Source organism: Chrysemys picta, chromosome 6 (genome assembly GCF_011386835.1).
Source record: "Chrysemys picta bellii isolate R12L10 chromosome 6, ASM1138683v2, whole genome shotgun sequence".
NCBI classification, from domain to species: domain Eukaryota; kingdom Metazoa; phylum Chordata; order Testudines; family Emydidae; genus Chrysemys; species Chrysemys picta.
In genome coordinates, this window is record NC_088796.1 from 16,315,914 (window position 1) to 16,328,353 (window position 12,440).

The 12,440-nt window shown below is 43.4% G+C and overlaps 1 protein-coding gene across 2 annotated transcripts in view; it reads left to right on the forward strand.

The window, feature by feature from the left end:
- The window catches only part of LOC101947948 (tetraspanin-36-like), a 52,720-nt gene that overhangs the window by 24,556 nt on the left and 15,724 nt on the right, over positions 1–12,440 (forward strand). For both annotated transcript variants that reach the window (XR_010602093.1, XM_005296879.5), the window contains exons 2-3: positions 8,590–8,781; positions 12,181–12,255. Coding sequence is in view for 1 of the 2 variants with exons in the window: in XM_005296879.5 (XP_005296936.1) it covers positions 8,590–8,781; positions 12,181–12,255 (267 nt within the window). In the remaining variant the exon portion in view is untranslated. The remainder of the gene's footprint in view (positions 1–8,589; positions 8,782–12,180; positions 12,256–12,440) is intronic.

The window sequence follows — 12,440 nt, forward strand, 5'->3', positions numbered from 1 at the left end:
TGTTTTGGAGGGAGCAGGTAATGGTTCCAATTCATCATTGTCCTGCACCTTTTGTGGTCATTTATGCCATATCAGAATGGCAGTGTTTTACCCCCACTTTACATTAGTGCAAATGACTGTCTGACTACACCAGGTGTAGGGCACTGGAGTATCAGCCCCAATTAATCAGATTGTACTCTGCCTCACTGATGATCCATTTAGGAAGATTAGGTTACCATTGCTTCACCCTCTCTTAGCTCCATGTTCTTCACTCCAAGTAGGGTTTTTTGGTTCTCAAATAATTTACAATCTCTCCTTTCAATCAGACTAATGCAGGCATGGGGTAAGAAAAACAAATCCTCCTGGCTTTAGCTGTGTGAACAATCCAAGCCATTATGACAGGGGAAGCAGCAATAATCACAGCTTTGTTGTCTCTCAGATCAGCTGTGAAAGAAGTCTTCTGACATAGAGATTTCATTCTTCCATCTCTTTAGCTTCTTTTGTAGGAATGGTCATTCAGGGATGTGCTCTTCAGGTTTGAAAGAAGTATGAAGGAATTAGCTGAAGAAATTTTGGAGCCACTGGCAACAATATTTCCAAGCTCATGAATGACAAGAGAGGTCCTGGAATACTAGAGAAGGGCTAATATAGTGCCCATCTTTAAAAAGGGGGGAACGGAGGAGCCGGGGAACTATAGACCAGTCAGCCTGACTTTGATACCTGGGAAGCTACTTGAGCAATGTATAAAACATTCAGTTTGTAAATACCTGAAGGATGAAGGAGTGATCACTAGCAGCCAGCATGGATTTACCAAGAACAAATCATGCCAAACCAGCTTGATTTCCTCCTTTGACAGGGTAACTGATTTGGTGGATAGGGTGAATGTGATGGACATAATATACTTGGACATCAGCATGGCTTCTGACACAGTCCGACATGACATTCTGATAAGTAAGCTGGAGAACTTGGTGGAACTACCATTCAGTGGATACATAATTGGTTAAACAAACCACAAACAAAGACTTAACTATTTATGGAATGATGTGGGTTGGAGGGAGGTCTCAGGTGGGGTTCCACAGAGATCTGTTCTGGGTCCAGTTTTATTTAACATCTTTATTAGTGACCTGGATGTAGGAGTAGAGAGCATACTGATCAGATTTTCAGATGACATGAAGCTGGGGAGGGTTTGCAAACATTTTGGAGGATAGAGCTAAAATTCAAAGGGATCTTGATAAATTGGAGAACTGGGCTACAGACAACAAAATGAAATTCAACAAAGACAAAAGTAAGGCATTACACTTAGGGAAGAAAAAACAAATGTACAAATACAAATTGGGGGATAACTGGTGTGGCGGCAGCACAGCTGAGAAGGACCTGGGAGTTGTGGTGGATCACAACCTCAACATGAGACAGCAATGCAACATTATTGCAAAACAAGCAAATGCAATTTTGGGTTGCATTAACAGAGGCATAGCATGCAAGTCACAGGAGATGATAGTACCGTTCTAGCTCGGCACTGGTTAGACCTCAGCTGGAGTACTGTGTCCAGTTTTGGTCACCAATGTATAGAAAGGATGTAGAGAAACTTGAAAGGATCCAGAGGTGAGTGACAGAAATGATCAAAGGGATGGAATGCAAGCCATATGGGCATGTTTAGTTTGGAAAAGAGGCAAATAAGGGGGGACATGATGGCGGTCTTCAGATACTTGAAAGGCTGCCATAAGAAAGATGGAGAAAAGTAGTTCTCTCTTGCCAGAGAGGGCAGGACAAAAGGCAATGGGTTCTAACTGCAGCATAAAAGATTGAGATTAAATCTCAGGAAAAATCTCAGGTCAATGAAAGAGACTGCCTAGGGAGGTTGTGGAAGTTCCTTCATTGGAAGTTTTCAAAGGAGGCTGGAAAGCCATCTGGCTTGCATGGTTTAGACACAACAAATCCTGCATCTTGGCAGGAGGCTAGACTAGATGACCCTTGCGATTCCTTATGATTCTATGGTTCTATGTTTCTTTGTTTAATTGGGGAGCCCTAGCAGGCAATCAAGGGAATAAAAATCAGACTAGGGAGTTTTGGGGGGGCGATTGGGGGAGTGTGAGGTTGTCATGTCTTCCAAAATCCAGTCAGCCAGTCAGCCTCTTCATATAGCTACAATGGCTTTACGTAGATCAGAACAACAACAAAATGAAGTAACAAAATAATCATGTTTGCTCAGTGAGAAGTTCTCTTTTACCAGCTACATCCAGTCTCACTTCATTCCTAAGTCTTGTCTAGACTGGGGAGTTCAGCCATCAGTGGCCAGTTGCTGGTGTAACTGCACCACAGTGTGGACAGATGAAGCTGCTATACTTGGAATTTGGACCATTGTGGTTTAACTTTGCTTTCAACCTTGTCACCCTTTTCTCTGGGGCTCCAGAATATTCACTTAATGACTTCAAAACCATGTATTTATCCATTCTTTCATTTTCAAGTGTCACTACACTTCCTATTTTTGCCTGGAAGCAGAATTGCAGAAATTCCATGAGAACAACCCAGCTCCCTGTATTTCCAGCATGACCAGAAGCAAGACGTAGAAGTTCCAGTGTGTGATTTGAATAGTGGTTTACTCAGTGCTACTCACAATAGGATTCATTTTTAGGTGCTGAGCTCCTTGGGTGGAACAAGAATCTCAAGTACCACTCCCACTGGCCAGACTGTACCTGTTGTTCCTAGAAGATTTCCCTCTTCAGGACTATCAACTAAGCACCTTTTTTCAATTGACATACACTGATAAATCACAACATACCTCCTTGGACTTTCCCAGAAATACTTAAACACACAATCTCAAGGAGTTTTAGAGAGCAAACAAACCTCTTTTACCAGTTCCCAGACAACTCAGAAGCCAGCATCCTGTTGCTTTGCAGGCACACCCAGATTTAAGTACAGTAAGCTGCAGAGCACAATTTCTCATAGCGTTGCACCTTCAGCCTGTTATGAGTCACTTCTGACCAATAGAAATATACAGCAAGTAAATGTGCTACATTCAAAAGGAGAGGTACCAAGTTACCAGTATGGGAGAAACTATGCCAATACCTGTGTTATGCCTTTGACTATGCCCTGCATGAACTGGGGGTCGGGTGTGTGAGAAGATTTTCGAGAGTGCTCTGCCCTGGCCTAGTTTTGCTCCTGTGGAAGTGGATGGGAATTTCACCATGACTCCCGTGGGAGCAGAGAGAGGCCAATTCTGAGCGCATTTGAAAATCCCAACCTCCATGTTTAGAGTCAGACTGAGATAAGTGATTGTGTAGTTAACAAAAAGTGCTGCACCTTCTCGCCTGACTCCTGCCTATTGATTGAGGCAGTTCAGAATGAAATAGGTATAATAATTAAATTCTGGATTATAATATTGTACAAGAACTATAAAACAGCAAGCACCAAATTCACACACAGTTGTGGTTTTGTATTTTTTTAAAGAGAAATTAGGCAGAGGATGAATTAAAATCTTCCATGGGCCACTTCCCTCCTCCCCCCCCCCCCCCCCCCAAAATACCCCAGGCCTTTTTGCCCTAACTCACCCTAGCGAGGGTGGTCTCCATCACTTAAGCAGTGTCTCAGTATGTTGCTGTTACCAATGTGGTTGTAGTTTGTCATATCTATTGCTGCAAAACTTATAATGAAGACAGTGGAAAAGTACAGTTTCCCTGAAGGTTTTTCAGTTTCTGAATCTTCAATTTTCTTTGCATCCTTCACTTACCTAAAAGTGAATTAGAAAAGCAGAAACTTTGCTAAAGCTGACATGTTCAAGAACACCCAATGCTGGATATTCTTAAAGGAATTATTTCACTTGGATGACCTACTGCCCGGGCGGCTTTTAACTTTCCTGCACAGTGAGCTTTTGACACGCTTCTTCAATGTTATACTAGTTCTAGTATAACAATCAGAGAATGAAGTTTTTTTCTCTCTCTGACTAGGAACATTGAAATGTAAAATCGGATATTTTTTAAATAAAACTGAAATTGGATTTTTTTTAAAACAACTGTCTAATATACAATAAGTTTTGTATTCAATCTTGACCAGATCTACTGCCAGTGTTTAGGGTCTGATCCAAAGCCCCTTGAAGTTAATGAGAGTATTTACATTGATGTCAGTGGATTTTGGACCAAGCCTTCACTGCTTACCCCTCAAAGCCATAAATGTGTAGCACTGGCTTTTTGGACCTTGCGTGTTACCTGATAGTCCCAGAAAATATTAGTCCTAAAAAATGTATGCTAAAGATTCAAAGGAAACACCAGCCATCAAATTCTGACGCTCTTCACTTCCTCTCTACAAAATGAGTGCTCTGCTCAGCCTATATTTTGTATTAGCCCAAGTGAATCTGCACAGTTCCCTTCATGGCTTCCTGTGCAAGTTTCTCATGCCAGGACCACAATTATTCCAAGAACGGAGAATAGGTAATTGCCACAAATAGAGCTGGAGGCATGTGCTAGAATTGCAGACATCCTCCCTTGACCCTGGATCCTCAAATACTGCCTTGTGGCTTAGTGCATGGAGGGGCTGCAGATCTCAACTCATAGGATTCTGGAGGAACCAGGATGGAGGTGAAACAGCAGTGAATCTGTGGTTCCTCTCCCAGTTCCTTCACCATCATACTATTAGAAGGGACTGCCAGAATTCAGCCCCAATGGAGCAGGGGTCTTGGAAGGACATGGGAGCAATGTCTTTAATACTCATAAGGTTTAGTTCAACCCCAGTTTAATGACTCAATTTATCTGAGCCCAGTAATGTATAGGTATGAGCAATGAGCTATAACACCAGAGTTGTGTGGGACGAAAGTTGCTTTAGGTGTAAAATGAGTGATGCTCCTTGCACTTGAAAATAAAGGAGGGACATGCAGCAGACTTGGAGAAAGGAAGTTAACACATGGTGGAAACTATCAACATGGTTTAGTATCAAGGACATTACTTTAAATTACTTTAAACTGGCAAACCTAATGGACCATGGGATAGTCTTGCACCTCTAGGTTGCACAGTCAAATCCAGGTGTGGCCTATGTGATATGAACATGGTGGCTTTGATCCAGTGTCCAGTGCACAGGTGCCAGCAACACAGAAATCATTGGCACCGTATTAGTAGTCTCAGCAGGGAGGCCAATGATTGAACGGAGACATGGAGAATGAACTCTCACCTTAACTGGAGAGATGGTCTCTCCACATCAATTCTGAGACATTGACAGGACACTGCGGGGAAGCTTTTGTGTTATGCCCATGCTGTTGCAACCCTTTGGTTAAAGGAGTTCAATCTCCAAGGCTGATAATCTGATATCTTTCATCAGTAATAAAATCACATACATTTATTTCATTTACTCTTTATAAACACAATTGTATGTGGACAGATGCACTAATCTGCTTCCTCCTGAATGGCAAATACCATATTTCTCTGGTTTGAGAGTCCGTTGTTCATGTTTGTGAGTGAGGGTGATGATGGCTTTTAAAGACAGCTGAGCTCTTCTGATGAATGGTTCTTATATTGACTTTAACTGGTGCAAATTTCCTAGCGGGGGATTACTCTCCAGCAGGATTTCTTCAGATGTTTGAAAACTTGGGCGAGCATTGGCTTGTCCCTTTTCAGAAAAAGAATGAAATGATCTGTGAAGCTCCTACAGGATAAATAATAGAGCAATTCCCGAAGAAAATCATCTTTAAAAATAATGCACAACTCCATAGTGGCGGTAAACACCCCACAGGCTTTCAGAACTCTCCCACAGCAAAGTGCAATATTGGTGGGGGTGTGGAAGGAACCAGGTTGTTGTTTCTTAGACAACAGCATCCCAGCGATCGTGATTGTCTCCTTTAAAAGTGAATTCCTCTGAGTGCAATTAAAATGAATGTCTGTCATCAAGAGTAGGAAGGACCTGGTAACAGCTGAGCTGAGCTGCTGGTGCTCTGTTAAACTTATATATCACCCCAGCCGAGGCTGCCTTTGACTGGGAGGTGAGTGATCCCTGGGTTTAGGTTGACTATAAGCTCTCTACAGGCCCAGGGTTGCTCCTAGTGAAATTAGTAGCAAAGCTCTTGCTGGGACTTCAGTGAGAGCAGCATTAGGCCAAAGGGCCCAGTTCTGTGAGGTGATGAGTACTTTGTACAAGGCGCTGAGCACGATCCACTCCCATTGAACTCCGTGGGCCCAGTCCTGTTCCCATTGAGATCAATGGTAAAACTCTCATTGACTTTTACGTGGGCAGCATCGTGTCCAGTCGAAGTTGTGGGCGCTCAGCACGGTCATGAACAGGCCCAGCTTCTGTGAAGGGCTTTGGAATAATCTGTGATGAGGGAAGCACTACATAGATTTAAGATCACTAACAGCACTGATAAACTTTAGCACAGTAGAAGAGCTGTTTAAGATGGGACCAGAGACACAACACGAGGGCTCTTTAAGCTTATAAAGGATTCACTGAACTAGGCAAGAATCTTGATGCAACAAGCCATGGAGAAATATCCCCATGATCATTGGAATCAGCTGTGGTTAAGAATGGGGAAACATCATCTTTTTTATTTATTCTAGCCCTTAAGCTCCTCCAGGCATCAACTATTTACCTGAAAGTCACCATGTCGATGTAGGACCCCATCATGTGAGGTGCTGAACAATTCTTGGTGGTGCTGAGCACCCGAAACCCCCATTGACATTAATGGATCATACGCCTATAGCATTATACATATACATACAGAGGATTGATCTATTAAAATCAATGGAAGCGGAGAAAGTGCAACACCCTGCCTGACTGGGTCCTAGGTCGGCATAGCAATTATCAAGTAAATAATAAGTGCCTCGGGGAGCTTAAGGGCTAGATTAAAGCAAACACATGACAAAGATGACACATGCAATTCTCAAGGTGCTTTTTCATAGATAAAAATACAAGAAACCAGCTTGAGAATGAGAGGTGTCCTCTTTGTCATGTTTTTCATTGAATCTAGACCTGAGGCTCCTTGAGGTGCTTGTTAATTATCTTAAAATTGTTCTGTGTGTCTATGTAGTGTTGTTGGTTTTTTCTTTACTTAGTATGATAGCTAAACCTCTGGAATGCCTTGAACTCTGATACAACCGAACAATAATGCTAAACCATGAAAATGCTATGACACAGGTGTCATGGACTCACAGGCCCCGTGCTCCCTCGCCTCGCCTCACCTTGGGAGGAACCCCCTTCAGTGTGACAGCCCTTCTCGGGGGTCACACTCTCTTTGGGGTTAAGCCCTGTGCTCCAGCATCTCCTGGAACTGCACCTCTCTGAGCCTTCAGCACGCGTGTCTCTCACTATGGGCCCCCTCAGGGAGTCCATGTGCTCCGGACTCCTGGGGCCTCCACACCCAGAGGGAACAAGGCAACCCCAATCTCTAAACTGCAGTGACTCTCAACCAGCATAAAACAGAAGGGTTTGTTGAAGGTCCGAACTCAGCACAGAAAGTTCTCAGGTCCCTCGAGCCTGGCAAGTCTCAGTACAGCCCAACTGGTCCTGACCCTAGTCCTGATGGGCTCTGGCTGCTCTTTGTCCCCAGTCCAGAAGCTCCCTCCTTCCAGCCAACCACTCTTTATCACTTCTCCCCCTAAACCCCTCCTCTGACCTTTGTCCTCTTTCCTGGACTTAACAGATCACTTGGGCCCTCTCTCTTCCATCCTTTCTGCCCCACTGGTCAGAACTGGTTGTGGCCAGGGGTGCTGGAACAATTTGTATAGTGGGGATGCTGAGCGCCATTGGACCAAACTGTTAACCCTGTATATGATGGAAACCACTGCAAGCCAGGGCGTGCTGCAACACTCCCAGCCCTCCTAGTTCCAGCACCTATGGCTGCGGCTGCTTTTCAGATCACCAGGGCCCTCTCTCCTCAGCTCCTTTGTCCTCCCACTGGGTTGGTTGCCAAAACGTGGCAGCCTCTGGGTCACTGTGTCCAGGCCGTTGTCCAGGGTCCAGCCTGCTAGGCGATGTCACACCTGGCCCTCTGCAACAACAAACACCCTCTTCCACCACCTCGTTAAACCAGCAATACACAGGAAAATAGAGTCACCCACACTCTTCATGCAAACCATTAAGAAAATAAGAAAATCCCCCACTCCGTCACAGCAAGACCACAAACATAGTTAATAAACAAAAACTTTTAGAAATTCTTACATATTTCCAAGATTTAGCACATCTACACATCCCAACTGATTTTGTGGGTTCCAGAGAGCTCAGCTGAGGTAAGAAGTTATTATTTATTATTATAAATTAGGGTTTTTTCATAATACAGACAATTGAAATAGGTGAGTCCCTATGAAAGATACGTAGGACTTTTTGTAATTGTTTATTGTGCTACTCTTCAACGATCCTCCTGAAAATTAAATCTAATGTCTCTAGGGCAAATTCAGCACTAGTATAAGCAGGTACGGCTCCATATATAATGATACTAGTTGTTGCATCCGCTGACGCCAGAACTGAATTTAATCTATGTGTGAGACTTTGGTTTAGTTACTACTTTCAGACCCCTATGTTTTTCCAGGTCTTTTCATCGCATAGTGACTGCAATGAAAAGGCCAATATTTTCTCCATTTATGATCCCAGGAAGACATTTAACAAATAACCCCTTGGTATTTTATTTTTGCATTTCAGGCTGCAGCAGCTGGTCTTGGCTACGTTGGGGGATACGTTATTAACACCTACAAGAATTATGACAGCTTCGTGCAGGACAAGTACACCATGCTGCCAGCAGTGATCATCGTTTGTGTTGCTGTAGTGATGTTTATCATTGGGCTGATTGGCTGCTGTGCCACTATCCGGGAGTCACGTGTTGGGCTGGGACTTGTAAGTATTGCACATTCCGCCATAATCCGTTTCATACTATATCCCTAAAGCTGGCTAGATGAGGTGCTGGGCAGAGTCAAGCTACACTGAAATGCATTGGTTCTACTGCAGGTGACGCAGCCCTTCATCAAGCAGCCTTAGATTGGTACTACAATGACGGGACTGTGTAAAACCTAAATAGATTGACAGTCACTTTTCAGGCACAGAAAGAAAACTTGGAACATGATAAGTCGGGGGTGCCCAGAGCAGTGCTGCGTGGAATATAGCTCTTTTATTTCACAAATATTTGGTGTCAGTCCATTAGCTCTGCTTCAGCAAAGCAGCTTTAAAGAACCTAATTTTTGGCCAGGTCTACACTTAAAACTTATGCTGGTTTATGATATTGGTCAGGGGTGTCATTTTTAGTGACATTTTTACATCAGCAAAAATCTTAGCATAGATATTGTTATACCAGCAGGAGTCTGTTTGCCAGTATCACTTATTTTGACTGAAGAACTGATATGAGCTATACTGGCAAATGCTCTCTTTGGGTAGGGTAGGGTAGTCATAGTTTGTTGGGATAACTATATCAGCAAACCTTTCCTAGTGTAGACTAGGTCTTTGTTTTGAGCTTGTAATAAAACCTGGAACCAAGCATGTTTTAGGTGGTTTGGAGTTTCTGTGTAAACAGTTTCCACAAATCTAGTGCAAATTTCTGAAGCTAAGGACCAATCTGAAGTCATAAATACCTGCTGCATCACTAAAGACCCTTCTGGGATAGAGGAATATCAGGGATGCACAATATCAGGGATGAGGAATTGGTTAATTTTGGCCAAAGGCAAACAGAGCAAACCCCTGTTCTTGTAAAAAGTGCAATGGCATCCTCGTCCACAGAGCACAGAGGAAGACCTTGTGTTTTTTTTTTAAAGGAATCATCAGAGAGATCCTCAGAGTAAATTTTGTGGAATTTGGTTCTACTTCAGAAGGAATGAAAGGTTGAAAGAACCCTACTAGGATCTGAACCTCTGGTTTGCATGAGCTTTGAGTATTCAAGTTCTAAGGTATAGGCCTCTAACCCAGCTGGGTAGCCCAATCTCTGTGACATCACAGCGCAGTAAAACGTCTGTATCATCTTGCAACATTAATGCATCACAAAGGATTGATATTCTGTCTAATATAACAAATCTCAGGCTCATTAAGCACTCAATAAACTTGGTATGGAAGATATGGGACAGACCCACAGAATTTGGGACTGTCTTGAAGACTTGGGTCTGATAGGCAACTCTGTTATTAGCTTTCAGAACTGGGTCAGCACACAAACGTTCATGGTGGCCGTGGTTCTTGGCTATAAGTAGGGCCTAGAGGTAACCTGTTTCGTGAAGGTGGTCTCTCCACCTTCAATTCCATGCCTCATTCCAGGAGTAGGAACAAATTGAGCCTCATCTTATGACTAACCGTTGTGGTAAAATGGATTGCTTTAGTTCACAATCTTTCCACTGGCCTGCCACTCTGCTCATGATGTTGTGTAGGGGGCACTAGTAATGGTACTTACCACTTTTCTTCAGTAGATCCCAAAGCACTTTGCAAAGGTGTGTACGTATTGTTGTCCCCATTTTGCAAAGGGGAGATGGAAACCCAGAGCAGTGAAGTGACTTTCCCAAAGTGACACAGCAAATCATTAGCAGAGCCAAACATATGATGTATGTCTTCCGACCCCTCAGTGCCCTGATCACTGGATCATTCCAGCAGTCATGTCACAGGGCAGAGGATCTGATCATCAAGAAGTGCCAAGTTTCTTTTTTGCCCCATGGTTTCTTTATTGAAAAGCTTTTCCTGTATTAGTGAAAAGAAAACTGTGTCAGTTTAAGAACATGGGCAGTTCTCTCAGTGAGGTTAGGGAAAATGAGCTGTGATGTAGGATTAGCTTGAAAGGTACACAGAACTGCCTGTACATTTACAGAGGAAATAGTAATGGTTACTTAGTTTTCAGTTCCTCAGTAACAAGTACAGTGTTCTTGCAAAACTGATAAGTCTTATATACTAGCACCAGAGGATTTGGCACATTGGATGTAATGAAGCATTGGTCCGATCCTGTGTCTTACCTCTGGCAGTGACCAATTCTTGTTGATTGAGAGGAAGGTGAACCTGTCAGTAGCTACGGGTAGACCAGCCATCCTACCCTGGTCTGTTGTCTTGCTCCTCCTCAGGCCATTGCAAATGGCTCTTTGCATCAGGCTACAGCTGCCTGTAAATAACAAAAAAGGTAGTTTCCTGACCCACACTTTATCAGTCAGATCTGCTATTCTATGGTACAAAATAAACAGCAGCAATACAGCTGCTGTGTTTTCTCAGACAGCTCTGTCTTGTACCTGATAACCAGAAAGGTAACTGCCAATCAGCCATTTTCAATTAACCTTACTGCTCTTCTGTCCAAAAGGAGCTTTGCATAGTCAGGATCAGCTCCCCAGCTGGTGCAAATAATCACAGCTCCATTGATTTCAATGGAACTATACCAGTTTTCGCCAGCTGAGGATCTGGTCCTTGGTTTTGAAAATCAAGAACAATTTGGCAACATCTGCAGGAGGAGAGTGACCTGTGTTGTCAACAGATGTTAATCACAGGCCCCTCCTGATCTTGCATAGTATAACCAGGAATGAATCCTTTGCAGAAAGTATGCCAGACTCCTCTTTCCAAAGTCTTGGGTGGTCGGAGACCAGAATCGTTCCACCACGGGTGGCGCATGCTTTTTCAAATGGGTGCTGAAGACAGTTTAGTTCTGTCTACCCTGTTGACCAAACTGTTTTCAACTCCAGGAAGAGCCAAGGGCACTGTCACTGTCCTCAAGGACCCTCTTGTGTTGTGCATGACACAACATCTCAGCAACTCTGCCTCTCTCCGCTCTTGTCGCTTTTCTCACAGTTCTCCCTCTGCATGGTTCTTATCAGGGACTTTCCACATGGGGGAAGGGAGGGGGGCTCCAGACCATCTCTCTCCTAGAGCTCCCTCTCCCAGCTGCATTGGGCTCCTTCCTTTTATTCCTCCCTGGGCTTGACACACCATCCAGCAGGGTGGGGCTACTAGAGATGTGAGGCACTAGTTAACTTCTTACTGGCCACTGTGAAATTGATGCATCCTTTCACAGTAACCGATGGCTGATACATGTTCCTAGTGTAAATAGACTTTTTGTGGTGTACTTATTCTTTGAAATAAGCCTTTGAGATCCCATGGAGCCCTGATTATTAAACCGTTCAGGTGTTATATTCTGCTGCTGTTTCACAGAAATTTCTGGAGCTCTTTCTGTTTGGAGAGACAACACTGGATAATAACAACACACTTTGCCTGACTTGTTTAGCACTAAATTTGCATGTTGATCCAAACACTCTGGCCATTCTTCTTACCGTACCTCTCTTCTGATTTCAGTTCCTGGTCATTATCCTGATTATCTTTATTGCAGAAGTGACAGCTTTTGTTATGGGATTCATTTACAGAGAAAAGGTAAGCAAAAAATTAGTACATCTATTCTAATACTGAAGAAAAAGAAGGGCTCTCTGGGACAATCAGGGTTCAGACACTTCAGAGTGAGAAATGGGGTTCTGGACCCCAAAGAAAAAGCAGTTGAATCAACTGATTGTATCCAATTTTTTGTACTATAAAAGTGTATTGAGTAAGGTATCATATAA